This window comes from Erithacus rubecula (assembly GCF_903797595.1).
Source record: "Erithacus rubecula genome assembly, chromosome: 11".
Taxonomy (NCBI): domain Eukaryota; kingdom Metazoa; phylum Chordata; class Aves; order Passeriformes; family Muscicapidae; genus Erithacus; species Erithacus rubecula.
In genome coordinates this window covers 3,174,657-3,189,436 of record NC_136663.1, presented here as the reverse complement: position 1 = coordinate 3,189,436, position 14,780 = coordinate 3,174,657, and the positions used below count along the sequence as shown (strand labels likewise).

Sequence of the window (14,780 nt, the reverse complement as noted above, 5' to 3'; positions counted from 1 at the left end):
AAAACTGGGTGTGGCAGTGAAACTTATCCCTGTATGAGATATCACCTGTTAACGGGCCATTGTTAAAAACTGGGTGTGGCATTGAATCTTATCCCTGTGTGAGATATCTCCTGTTAATGGGCCATTGTTTAAAACTGGGTGTGGCAGTGAATCTTATCCCTGTGTGAGGTATCTCCTGTTAATGGGCCATTGTTAAAAACCAGCTGGGCAATCATCTTTATCTTCCCACAGCCCATCCTCCCTCCAGGAGATATCTCCTGTTCATGGCCACTAAGTCCCAGTGCATGACTGATAAAATTCCATCATCCCACTGGGAGATGCTCCAGCCAGGGCAGGAGCCAAGCCTTTCCTACCCAGAGAAAAACTGAGATTTTGGACAGCAAGATACCTTCTTTCCACTGGATTCCAGAGGAAAACCAGACCCTTCCACATCATCCCTGGAGCTTCAGAGGAAACTGCACCTTCTCCAGGAGCACTGCTCCAGCTGAGCCACATCTGCCACTGCAGGAGGATGCAGCACCATGGAATGGGACTGTGCCACCACCCTGACTGACTGACTGTGTCAGCTTGGATTCTGACTCTGGCAGGGTTTGGGATTGTTCTTTGTAATACTGTATTTCTATTTTAATTTTTCTGATAAAGAACTGTTATTCCTAATTCCCATATGTTTTCCTGATAGCCCCTTAATTTACAAATTATAATACTTTGGAGATAGGGAGTTTACATTCTCCATTTCAAAGAGAAGATTCTGCCTTTATTGGCAGACACCTGTCCCTCAAACCAGAACACCATTAAAAAGAAAAAAAAAAAAAAAGGAGCGAGTTTGGCAATACCTGAATCCTCACAGAATGAGTAATGATATTTAGTCCAAACTCAGACTGGAGAAGTTTTGCACTGAGAGAAAAGCAGTGCTGGGAGGAGGGGAAGGTTCCTTACCGATGCAGGTGCGCCCGTCGGCGTGGAGCCGAAATCCCGCCCGGCACTGGCACTGGAAGGAGCCGTGGGTGTTGACACAGCCCTGCTGGCAGCCCCCGTTCAGCACCTCACACTCATCCACGTCTGCAGAGGGAAGGGAGAGGGTGAGGAATGGTTACAGGAGAGCCCAGGACAGGCAGACAGACCCTGGCTCTCCTGCAGGGCTCATCCATGATGCAGCCAGGGCGCTCCGGCTGGGTGGTTTTGCTGTTTGCTTCACTTTGGCAGCAGAGAAAAGTGGGATTTTATGGTATTTTTCCAAGTTCCTGCAGGCACTGCCTGTGTAGTCTCTGTTTCTGAAGGCCTTGTTAATTAGAGTGATTTGTGACATGGCTCTTTCATTGAGGCCAAGAGAAAAATACAGGGGCAGAATTAGGGTTAGATAACACATCTGACCTGTAGGAAGTGATTGTCAAACCTTTGGCTTTTATAAAAACTTGCTGTATTAACACTTCCTTTTGCATCAGGCCTTTAATTCTATTTGTTCTTGGGGTTACAAGCAGGTGCAGCTAACATGACTGGAAAACAGACACATCCTTCATCACCATTATTTTCAACCATGCAAAGCACAGAGTTTAAGGAGAAAATTTTAGAAAAGTGAAGAATTTATGCTACATTTTCTGTGTCTCTTACCATAGTATAATAGAATTACAGAATGATTTGGGTTGGCTCATCTCATTCCAACCCCCTGACCATGTGCAGGGACACTTTCCACCATCCCAGGTTTCTCCAAGCCCCATCCATCTTGGCCTTGGACACTTCCAGGGAGGGAAGTTCCTTGTGCTTCCTTGTGCTCACCTAAACTTTCCATAGCATCTTCACAGATGACCTCCCAGAAAAACAATGTGAGCTCCTGCTGATACCTTTTCTAAAGCTAAGCATTATTCCATATTTCAAGGGATTTTAGAGGATTACAGTCAGTCAAATGAAGAGGGAAACAAACATTAAGCCAGCTTGAGAACTCTGCTGTAAAGTTTTATCTGAAAATGATGGACAATGATGGACAAAGATCAAGAAGAGTTTAAGTAAACAGGTGAAGGTCTAAGACAGAATCATAAAACTGAATTTCCAGAAGTACCTCATAAGCAGTTTTTGCACCTCTTCAGCAATGTTGGGCTACTATAAATAGCATTTGATTGACATGTTGACACCATTACCTTAAAAATCAGCACAGGGGTCATTTGAAATAAGGGTCAATTAGGCCATTCCCTGAAAAAAAATTCACCTGGCAGATGTTTGCCTAGATTTTGTCTGTCCTCTCCTTAGCAGTCCCAAGGGATAACAACTCCTCCTCCCACCATCTCCCCCAGGGGCAATGCTGGTCCCAAATTATCTCAAATACCAAAGATATTTTCTTCCCCAAGTCAAACCTCCCTCCTGCAACAATCATCTCTGAACATCCCCCTTTTTAACACTGAAGCCTCCTGGTGATTTAATTGCTTTTTAGATCATGTTCTGAAATCATCTAAAGGGAGGTAAGTCCACAACTGCTCCCGTGGGGAAGAGAGTCCACAGTGAAGGAATTTCCCCTCCATATTGAGCAACAAGGGGTCTGGCTTTCATATCTTTGCTGTGGCTGTATCTGTTTTGCATTTAACTTTCATGGCTTACATATTTTAATGCTTTTATGTTTGTTCCATTTTATAAAATCTAATCAAAATTAACCGAAAGGGGAAGTTTTAAAGAAGGTTTGGAAATGCACAACATCCTGCTACTGAGGAAATGTATTTATGAAGTTAAATTTTAATATTTCACAGGTGAATTTCCCTCACCTAAAATGAAGCCCTGGTGTTGGCTGGTGTTTAAATTCAGACCATTTGCTAACATGCACCACTTTTTGATCCTTCTGCTGTATTTGTTGTTTTATTAGACTGTATACTACATACACATCCTGCTGCCTGGGGACATGTGGAATATGCTTTTTTAAACAGAAATTTTGCTTTTTAAAATGTAAATAGTAAACAGAAAATGTTATTCACCTTGTTGAATTCCATACTGCTAAGAACCAGACGGCTGAAAAATGCCAGGACAAAATCAAACCCAGGAAACTCTTTGTGTGGAGTGTCAGAGAAATAAAATAAGCAAAAAGGACTCAGAAAAATAGAACAAGGAAGCAGCTGAACCACATAGTACACCACGTTCTAGTATTTATACCTCAATAAACTCAAACACTGAGAGCTTCAATATTTTAATTTTATAGGCTACGATCAGCTGGAGAATTTCTCTCATATACCAAACACCGTTTAAGTTCGGATATTGGCACTTACAAAGGATAAAAAATAGTCCAGCTAATAAAAGCGAGCTGGGAGTTAGTGGTATTTGTTAGTCTCCATTTGGAGATTTAAAGGAGTGATTTGGTTTATGGGGGAGCTCTGCACCCAGCAGCAGCTCTTCCCTCAGTGGCATTTCCCTCGTGCTGGCACATCCCAGAGGGCTATAAAGCAGTGATAGTGCTGAAAGGCAGCACAATTCAGTGCAAAATAAAAGATTCTGTGCCTGAGCTATCCCAGCCCCAGCCTGAGGCTCCCTGCTGCAAACAGAGGAGAGACCCAGGAGCTGGAAAAGCAGCTCCACGACGCCACATCCAGCAAATCCGATGACAGATGATCCCTTCCAGCCCCAGACTTCCTCTGCTAGATCAATATTTTAAGGATTATACGCTGAAAGATTCCTTCACATCCTACAGATAAAATCGGGAGACATGCGAGGCGCAGTCGCCTTTCCACGTCTCCTCCATCCCCAGGCCAGGAAACAGCTTCACCCCCATCACAGCAGAAAAATTCCATAATTGTTTTGTCTGGGGAGCAGTCTGCAAAGCAGACACTGATCTCAAGGCCTGAACTGCATTTGAAAGTTTTAGAAGTCTAAACTATTCGGACTTTTACATTCAAATTGCTGTATTAGTAAAGGGCACATATAGCAGCAAAGCAACAGCTTCTGCTGTTGTAGGTACACAAGTGGCCTTTTTTTTTCTACTTGGAAATAGCTATAGAAAGATGAAATTATTCTAGAGTAGCAGATGTATACAAATATTTAAAAGTATTCTTGAAATATAAATCCCTTCCATTGCAATTCTAGAACATCACAGGATTATGGAAGACTGTATCTGTATCTGTGATTAAATTTGGATTAGTTTCCAGCACAGATCAAACTGAAACTCCTCCTGCTCGACTTTCTATAGTTACAACTCAGGATGCTTATCTGAATAACCTGAATTTCAAGCCACTTATGGCTTGCTTATCACAAGTCAGACTGTGATGAAAGCAACTGCATCCCCACAAGGCAGAGGGAGGGCAATCCAAGAGGGAAAATTGGAGCTGTGTGCTGTCCCCAGGCTGTCTTGCCAAGATTACTCTGCTGGGTGAACAAAGCAGAGGTGGTGAGGGGATATTCTCCTTCTCACCTTCAGAAGATTTCAGAGATGCTTTTCAGGGGGATTCTCACTAAAGGTACCTTCCTGTGTCCTTGTTTACTCACCTTTCACCAGGAATCACCTAACACTTAGTCACACAAACCAAAGTCTGTGTGTTCCCAAGAGGTAAAATATTTTAGTCACCATGTTATTTATCTTTTTTAACTCTTCATGCTCCTTAGGGCTGTGCACTTGGACTGACCCTTCCTCCATCCCAACACCTGAGGTTCCAAACACAATAAAAGAGGATGTGATGTACAAATGCCCAACCCCCTTTCCAAGGGCAGATCCTACAGGGGAAGTTCCAGGCTTTGAAATCCTCCATAGCCCTGACTCAGGGTCCTGCTAATCACCAGGGTGCTTGGTCCCTAATTGATTTGATGAACCACATGGACAAAAGTCCATTTGCTGTGTGACTGCTTGTTTGGAATTCAGGAGTCACATCAGCAGCTTTTTTCATATCATTATTAAAACACTCAGGAACAGCTATGATCAATCAGTTCCTCAAAAATACACAGAGAGCAGTAATAAACATGGATAATTAGTGAACCTGCAATCATGGTTTTTGTCAAGGAAGAAAGAAAGCAAGATCCTGCCAGATCAATTCTCTAGTAACAGAAGAGCTTTGCTTTTTAGACCACTAAGAAATGCAAATAAGATACAGAACTGAACTCCAAAAAAAAAAAAAAAAAAAAAAAAAAAAAACCGGAAGGATAACAAGCCTCCAATTTAACAATTCTGACTGGAGGAGGGATGATGTGCCAAATGTATCCCAGGGATGGAATTCACAAGGTTTGCCTCTCAAGGAGCTTCCCCCAGCCAGTGGCATTTCTTGAGGGTGACAAATGAACAGGATTTCTCTCCCTTGATTATTAAAATTTTTAATTTCCCTTAAATATTAAAATTTCTCAATTAGATTGAGAACTATTCAGAGTCAGTATTTTCTGAGAGATAAGCAGACAAAAAACTTCCTCTTCCTTGTGCCCAGGCACTGATGGAGAGAGAAACCAGAACTGGACAGTACCAACCTCACCATTTAGAATGGATATTGGGAAAAATTTCACCCTGGAAGAGGTTTTAAAGTATTGGAACAGGCTGGTGGGGTAGTGATGGAAATGTCCCCATCCCTGGAGTGTGGATGTGGCACTTGAGGACATGGGTTAATGGTGAGCACAGTGGTGGCACTGGGATGGCTGCTGGACTTGATCTTTTCCAACCTCAATGGTCGTATGATTTCAGGATTATTTGTTTATTAATTAGTTTTGGGCAAAATCTCTTCACTTTGTCAAGCAGAGAACAACACAGAGAGGTAGAGACCAAGTGGTTGTGAGCATCAACCACCCCACAAACACCAGAGATTTCCTAAGGATGGAAAGATTTCTGACTCCTCTTTACCCAGGGAGGTTAGTGGCCCCCACAAAATATTGTGAAGATCAGAATGATGGTGATAGAAAAAAAGAGAAGATTGGATCTTAAGTAAAGTACCACAGCAAGAAACCTTAAGTGGCTCTATTTAAAATTATCACAAGTGGATAAACTGTTCAACTCCAACAGAGATTTGGAAATAAATTCCAACAATCTGCTCACCCCTCCCTTGCCCCAACCACCTCCCTGTCTCTTCAGCTGCAGATCATTTCATACATCTGATGAGAAAACTCTGATTGTTTGCTGTTTAATGTGGTATTTTAAATCAACAAAGATGCATGACAGTGCTTTGCCTTCTGTTATTTGTAACTACACTGTTACTACTCCCTTTTCTATATTCCAAAGGGTGTTTAAACCTCACAAAAGTTATGAAGTGAAAATATCATATGGTCTTTCCCCACTAATTACATGGTGGATTTTGCACATTATTTAGTGTGTTTTTCAATTAAATAATTTATGTACTCATGGGAAGAAGGGAAACAGGCTTGGTTCCCAGACATTCTTAAGCTGATCCCAAAAGTCAGAAATTATTCTATAAAGTAAAGCTTAAAATAAATCCCTGTTATTGCTGTAAGTAGGTAAATTTATAACAGATTCAACTCACAGCTTCCTTTAAATCACAGAACTGCTCGAATCTCAAGCTTGGAAATGTCCAAAATTTGACAACCAGTGTGAATCCCCTCACAAATGCTCTTGCTACTAAGCATGACATAATTTGCTCTTGCAGCAGAAGCTTAGAAAGGATCTGTCCTCCACTAAAATGATTTTCAGAGTTTGAAACTTTGATTGGAGGGGGTTTGAAACTCCTGTTGCTAGAAAAATATTTGGCCATCTTTTACACAATGAAAGCAGTTTTACATTGGTATTGACTCTAGGAAAGAAAAATAAAAGTTTAAAGTCTGATCCAAAGCAAAGCCTAACATTAAAAAAAAAAAAAACATCAGTTCATATTAATAAAAAACTTATTTCTTTTTCATTGAACTGAAGTGAGCAGATTGAGAAGAGGAATTTTGGATGGCTGGGAGGTTTTAAACTGCAAAACTCTTGGTCTAGAGCTTTTTTTATTTTTTTTTTTAATGCTTCACAAAACACCACAAATATGCTACAAGCTCCTTTGAGTGGTTTCCTAGAAGCTGGTGTTAAAACACCTCCACGAAGCAGCTTTCAGCATAGATAAATGTGCTCCTGCAGAGCCAGCTGGGTCATTTTGAACTGTTAGTGCTCCCAGGCTTTTATTTTTGCTCCTCAGCTATTTGTTCTGCCCTTTGCTGGCCCCTGCCATGGATTAGATGAGCATCCATTGTCAGCTGCTGGCTGAGCCAGCCAGGTCAGCCCTGGACTGCAGCTGCAGCTTCCTCACCTTCCTCACTCCCAGGTGTCCAACAGGATTTGTTCAGGAATGGCTCCAGCAAACCAAAAGGAGCACGTCCTGGCTGGTAAGAGACTGGTTAAAAGGCAAGGTTAATGATTCCTCACCCAATTTAGCCCCTGCAAACCAATTTCACAAAGGAGGAGCCTTGTGGGAGCAGCCAGTTTTTGCTGCATTTCTTCACCCAGGATAAAGGACAAAGCAACTTTTGCCAGCAGCCATTTTGCAGGCACAGAAAGAAGCTTTAGAAATAATATGATTATTTACCTCCTCCTGAAAATGAGGAAGGGAAGGTAAATAATGGCATTAAAGCACCACAGGTCTTTGTACCAGGTTCACTGTCAGTCCTTCCTCCAGACCTCTCTGGAGATTTGGGCCATTGTGGAGAAGCATCTTCTACCCTGTAGCTGGTACCTTGCCCTACACCTCAAATGTTTTCCCATTCCCCATAGTTTTAAGGACTTCCAGGTGTGTCAAGGTCAGGTTTCACTTTTCTCCTTCAGGTTTTTCTCTCTCTACAAAGAAAAATGCAAAGGATGGAAATTGTGCTGTGAAACATTGAATAACAGAGTCATCAACTGGACCTTGTGTTGGGAAATAAATATTTATCTCCATATCTGAAAGGAGATTAATCTCCTGATGCCTGTTTTCAAGGGAAAAGGGCAGAGGCATGTCCAAGGTATGGCATTTTTGACAGATCCATGGAGCAGGAATGGCAGGAGCTGCCCCACAACCTGCAATGGACAATCTACCCATCAAATCTGAGACCTGGATTTCATTTCCTGGTCTGTCACTGGCTTTACTGGAAAGTAATTAGATGAAGAAACTGCTATGAGATATCCTGGAACCCTGTTAATGGGGGCCACAGGTGGTTGGAAAGAGCAACATTGACCAGACAACCATCCTGGTAATTTGAATTAATTGAATTTGAACTCGGGATGGGGGAGGAATATATCAAAGATGCTTTAGGACTTCTTTCTTGCTTTCAACATTGCTTTCAAGGTAAGACTGGCACAAGGCAACCACTCAAAGTGAGGCTGGTTCCTCACCAATGCCTGGACCCTGCCACCATGGCTCATTTCTCAGCTGTCCCTCACTCCTGGACAGAGTGATGTGAAAAGAGAAAATTGGCCAATATCTGTGCTGCCCATTTCTGCTTACTCTCAATGCCTGACAAGCCACTCTCTCAGAAGATGTTTAACAGTGGTTTAGCTCAATAAACATCCAAGAGCCCCTCATCCACAGCTCGAAATGCAAACCATATGTTGCAGATGAAAACCCTGAAGATTATAATTAGAACTGTCCATTCAATTTAAACAAAGTCAAGAATGAAAACTATTTCAAATTCAATAAACAGGCCATTTCAAAATGTAGACACTGTGGAGGACAAGCTTAACAACTTAATTGACAGGTAAACTTCATTTCTAATCCTCATTTTGATATCATCTGTAGCCTCAGGAGTCAAAACACATCACTGCTCAGTGCTCAAAATATGCAGAGAAAATGAAAATGTCAGCTGAATGAAAAAAAAAGGAGAAGCATCTGTTTGATAGCTGTGTAAGCCTGTGATATGTAAACTGCTTTGGAGTCAAGCAGCCCTAATTAGAGTTTCAAGGAATTCTTCATTAAATATACACACACAGAGACACACACATATATATATACACATTTTAAGCAATTATTGAAACCAGACAACTTGCAAGAAAACCAGGCTATAGAATTAAAGCAAGGAACACGACAATTTCATGGACAGACCTCAGACAACACTGTGATGTTTTCACAAATAGATTTTTCCATCTTTTCACAAAGCAGTTCTGCATGTTTTTCTCCTCTCTAAGTACTTAAAAAAAAAAAAAAAATCCTTTTTGGGATCCCAGTGTAGTACACAGCATCTCAGCAAAGAAAAGCCAAAAGGGAAGAGTGGTGGGGCTAGCAGCCTCCACAGTGGGGTTAGACTAAAAGATATTTTGGCAACTGCACCCCCTTGCTGACTCCAACTCCCATCAACATGAAACCCACACAGATGGACACAAACTCTCAGCAGAGAAATGTGCCAGAATAAGTGAATGACCACATGAAATGGCAAGGGACTGCAAGGTGAAGAATGACAAGCCAGATAAAAGGGTAGCTTAGGCTCCTAAAAAAACGTTTACACACCAAAAAAACTCAGCTTCATTAATGTCACTGCTTCCAGTAGAAAAGAGGTAAATGAGGCTGTAAACAGGGAAATTGAAAGGGAACAGTTTAAAGACAACAATCAAAATTTTAGGTGATTTCTGCTTAGGAGAAAGACTTTGAGATCACCAGTATCATCAGCTACTGCAACACTCCTGCAAGATTTTCTGATGTGGGTGGAACAGCAGAGAGAATATTTGTTATGGGTCTATCAATTTTTAAATACAGCTCCTCAGCACAACCCAGTTGGGCCCTGCTGTGAGATGGGGGGGTGGCAAAGGAGGAGAGGAACTCTACAAGGAGCTGCACTTAATAAGTGACAGCATGACACAGCCCAAACTCCTCGTGTGGACTCAGTTCTGAGCTGTATTAAGGAGGTTTTTATGTTGGGCCATCAGCATCTTCTCTCGGCAGGATGTGGCAGTTTCCAAGAGTAGTTATGGAATAAAAAGAGAAATGCCTGATGTGATGAGAGCACCTGGATTTTGCTAGCAGCAATATTAATGCACACTTGCTGAGCTCTGTGTCTCTGCTAGAGCAGAACGCAGAGAAATGTGTTTTCCACAAGCAGCAGGTAAAACATGCACAAGAAAATTATAATCATGCAAACACCTTCATAATCTCGTGTTTCCAGCTTACAGTACATGAGTTGTGCTGGCTGGAAATACAAATGTGATTTGTGACAAGGACAAGGAGAGCAGGGAGGGCACAGGCACCATTCAGCCACCAAAATCCACCTGTGCCAGTCCAAAACTGAGACCACAGCTCAGCCTCCTCTGCCTCTGTCACAGCTGGCACTGCTCTACAGCCTTCAGTCCAAGGGTGCCTCTCCAGGTGCCACAACAAGCATTGATCCCCCCTCTGGAGCCATCCCAACCCCAGGACAATCTAACACAATAAACTGCCCGCAAAGATCAGCATTTTACACAGATTGTCTTGCTCTGCCTCCTTTATGACATAAATCACTGCAGAGATTCTACATGAGGAAAAGTGACGTTAACACATCCAAAACCTATCCATGCCAACTTCCAGAGCATCACGAACCACAGAATGGTTTGGGTGGGAAGGGACCTTGAATATCAACCAGTGCTAATTCCCCTGCCATGGGCAGGGACACCTTTCCCTAGCCCAGCCCTGTCCAACCTGACACCTTGAACTCTCCCAGGTACAGCCATGAATTCTCTGGGAAACCTGTGCCAGTGCCTCACAATCCTCACAGGGCAGAATTTCTTCTCAGTATCTGATCTAAACCTGCTCTCTCTCTGTCAGTTTGAAGCCATCTCCCTCTCTCTTATCACTCCTTGCTTTTGTTAAAAGTTCCTCTCCAGGTCTCTTGGAGCCCCTTTAGGCACTGGAGGGGGCTCTGAGATCTCCCCAGACACTTCTCATCTCCAGCCTCTCTAACTCTCTCACCCTGTCTTTGTATGGATAATATCACCAGGCACGCAAGAATTTATTCTACTTCCTTTTTTCTTCCTCTTCCTGAGATTAAAATTCACATCGAATTAATCAGTTGATTGCTCCATTTTTATTAGCAGATTCTGAACTCCTTGGCTGACACTGAATCCCTTTTGGGACAGGAGCTGTTCACAGGGTTCTCAGGTGGGCTTTTCACAGAGCCAGCCTGCAACAACAGCAGGTTTGCTTCGAGTTGGTCTTCTAATATATCCCAGCTAAAGCCCTCAGGTACTCCTGTAATTGAAGTTTGAGTAATCCAATATGATGTTGATCAAACTACTGATCTTTTAATAATGCAGTGTAGCTCTCCCAGCAGTTGCTATCTCTCTGACAGTCATGTCTGCATCGCTTCCTTTGGGCCAGGGCTTTGAACAGAGAAGCTGACGGGTTTCTGTTTGCTTTAGATTTTATCACAAATTGTTTTAAAGCTTTTTTAAGGTTGTATCAGATGGCTCATAAAATCCACAGGCATTTCAATAATAAAAAAGGAAAGAAAAAAAAGAACAACAAAAAAAAGGAATTCTATTAGCTGTCCTGTTGAAGAACAGTATTAAATGCTCCCAAAGAGGAACATAAACACCTCTCAGGAGCTGTGCTCTTTCCCATCCCCATATCTGCTGTTAGTTCTTGTTTATGCAGCCTGTAGGCAAAGCTATGGAAAAAACTGTAGCCACCCTGCACAATACCCTCCTCTGAAAGGCAAATGTGCACATTTTTCCTCTCACAATTTCCATTTAAAGCACGAATTTAAGGTTTTTCTAAGCCTCGTCTCTCCACACAAGAATCATTCAGCTGCAATTTGCATTTTCGATGTGCTCGAAATGAACACCAAGATGACTCATGTGCTGTTTATAAGATGCCTGTATTTGCTGGTAAATACCTTGCTACAAACAAGCTGTAATTTAAGTATTCAAAAGTCTTACTTCTGCATAAAATTACTACTAAGTGTAATTTCGGAGATCATGACCAGAGCTTCAATTTCAGGCTTGCAAAGTTCTTCCTACACAATGATTCTTAAAAGTACTAGTGGATTTTCTTCTCTGACAACAGCAATCATTGTATCTCTGTAATTGCAGAAAAGATTACCTGGCTTTTAATTCACATTAGTCAGCTCCAACAATGCCGTGCTTCTTTCCTTTCCTTCAAAATAAACTAATTATTGTCAATCAGCCCACTGGAATGTTAACATTCTCCATAACCTGCTTTTCAGACGTAGTCATAAACGCAAAAAACTAGCTAATATAAACTAATCAGAGCCCTAGAAATATCTCAAAACATATTTGTACTGCAGTCTATCATTTTTTGTCACATTATTTCCAAATATTATCTTTCATCTGGACAATAACAGCCTTTTGATATAGTTCTATAATGCTTTTCATCTAACTCTTCACAGCTCCTCCGTTAATTAAAAGCATTAACTCCCTGAGTACTGTGGCAAATACTGCAATATTTCTGAACTTACAACAATAACTTTATCCATCAAGTGTTTTTGGACAAAGAAAACTCTCCAGGCCAGTTGTTTGGGGGTTTTTTGCCCAACTTTGTTGTGAGCACAAACTCAAAACTGCAAGAACTGAAGTCACTGATAGAGAAGGTGACGGTTGCTGACCCTGCACATCCCACAAACTCCTTTCCAAGGACAATCACAAACTGAGGTTCCTGCTCTGTATTTGCTCCCAGCTGGTGGAGCTGGAGGAAGACAAGGTGGCTGGAAGGCTGGGGAAGGAACCCTGAGTCTGTAATCAGCTGTGATGCACAGGGAGCCACCAGTGCTGTATGGATATGGAGATGGGGGCTCAGCGTTTGCTGCTGCCCATGACACCCACAAACAAGCCTTCCCCTTCAGATCAGTGATCAATAATTCATCTGATAACTGAAATGCAAAGGGAAGAGGTGCCAGCTTTCTGTGGGGTGTGAGCAATGCTGTGCTCTGTTAACATACTCTGCTGCCTCGGAACAGTTGGATGCGTGACACGGAGACAAGCTGCACTGCACCCAACCCTGTGTAATCCTGACATCACCTCAAAATTAAACTGCCACTTCCACGGGCTGTTTATGCAAAAGGCTGCTCTTAAAACGTTGCAGCTGAATTAAGTGTTCCAAGGCAAAAATCTAGACACCCAAAAACAAGCTCCATAGAAAAAAGGAGATTTTTACCAAGATTTATCTGGAAATTATCACTGAATCATCGAAATATAAGTGGTTCCAGTATTCCCCAAAAGTCAAGGGCTTTTGAGTAGTACTCCTTCAGCTGTTGCTTTGGAGCCTTGGATTAGGATAATAACATCCATGACCCAACTGATGTGCATAAAACTTTCATTTAAAAAGTGACTGCAGACTGACTCAGCCCCATGGATGAAAACACTTCCCCAGGATGAAGGAGCTCAGCCTTCAGTGGCAGTGCTCACTTTGGATGGAGCTGTCATACCTGTGAGCCTGTCTACCCCCAGGGATGGCAGATGTGAGAAACTGGGGGGCTCAGCTCACAGCCTTTGTTGGGTTTTGAGGGAGGAGCAGGGAGGCTTCAGCAACAGCCAGGCAGGAATCAGGAACAAACTAAACCAGGGCAATTAAAATTCAACAGTAAATCAATTATCAGAGCATCAGAGTCTCTTCTCAGCCCTGACCGACAGAGAAATGCTCTGGACCAGGTGGGAAGTGTCTGTTCAACAACGTGTCCTTCCCTGACTGAAGAGAAACACACAAAAATCGCTGGGATTTGCTGAGTTTAGTATATGATGTATTTTAATAAGATTGAGAAGGTTCTTGCAGCTGAGTGGTTTTTGTGGGGAGGGCTCACAAAAAGCAAGAGGACAACCCAGACCTGGAATGAGCCCCCAAAATTCAGCTCAGGTTCCTGCCTGCTTTGGCTTGCCAGGAATCAGCACTCAGGCAATTAATTTTAAAAGTCCAATGAGCTGAAGGTAGTGTTTCCCTCACTAGGAATATGTTGTCATTTTTGCTAGTTATTTGGAGAGTCTTTCTTGCTGTAGAACTACCAGGAACAGACAAATGCAGACAATTTTCCTGAGAGAGTGTAACTATTGATCCCAGCCGGATCCAACACGGCATGGGAGAGCACGAGGGAGGTCAGAGGAAAAACCTCCAGCTGTCATTCCTTCTCAGGGAAATGCTTGAAATTGAGAATTCCAAAAAAAAATCACTTGAGAGTATAAATAAAATTAGATTCCCCATCAAGCTTGCAAATGTAGAACAACTCCAGCAGTTTCTGCCTGGAGCTTCTCTGCAGCCATACACAAAAATCACAGTCTCCCTGCCCAAATCCAAGTGTCTCCAGAAAATCACAGAAGTCTCACAGAGTGCACAATGCCAAACAGTGTTTATAATGCACAATTAATCCTTAATCTCAGTAAATACAGTTCCCTCAATAAGAGATGTCGGAGAACACTTTTTTTTTTTTTTTAATTTCCAACTGGGATCTGAAATCAAAAGCAGTTATTAAGCTTTTTACTCATGACTAAAAATAATTATTTGACAGGTAGGAGCAATCATAATTAATATTTAAATGTAAAAACAGACATTGCTTCTTGTTGAATTCACTTCAAATATAAGACATATACCAGTATTCTGGATGTACAAACTAATGGAGAAGAAAATATTTACTCTTCAACCCCCCTGGCAGATTACTGTGGGTTTTTTATAGTTTGAAACACAAATACTTTAAGTTATCTGACTTAGCTCTGAAAACCCAAGCTAAAGTCCCAGGATACTGAGAGCCACCACCAACAGGTTTGGAAAAATCAGAATTTAGCTTTCACCTTCTCTCCTCTCACAAGCTTTTTTCTTTTGCCTATTCTTTTTCTCTCCTTTTTAGAATTGCTGTAAAATTCCAATGCCCTGAAATGCCTCAGTTAAAGATGGTTCACCCAGGACCTGCTGAGGTGATGAGGTAGAGTTGTCCATTCCCCTCATATTAGGTGGACAGATTAATTCAGTTACAGATAA

The 14,780-nt window shown here is 42.0% G+C and overlaps 1 protein-coding gene across 5 annotated transcripts in view; it reads right to left on the bottom strand.

Annotated features, from left to right (window-relative positions):
- LOC306806498 (uncharacterized protein) overlaps positions 1-14,780 on the bottom strand; it is a 184,399-nt gene that overhangs the window by 65,279 nt on the left and 104,340 nt on the right. For all 5 annotated transcript variants that reach the window (XR_013775484.1, XR_013775485.1, XM_079315311.1 and 2 more), the window contains exon 6: positions 937-1,059. Coding sequence is in view for 3 of the 5 variants with exons in the window: in XM_079315311.1 (XP_079171437.1) it covers positions 937-1,059 (123 nt within the window). In the remaining 2 variants the exon portion in view is untranslated. The remainder of the gene's footprint in view (positions 1-936; positions 1,060-14,780) is intronic.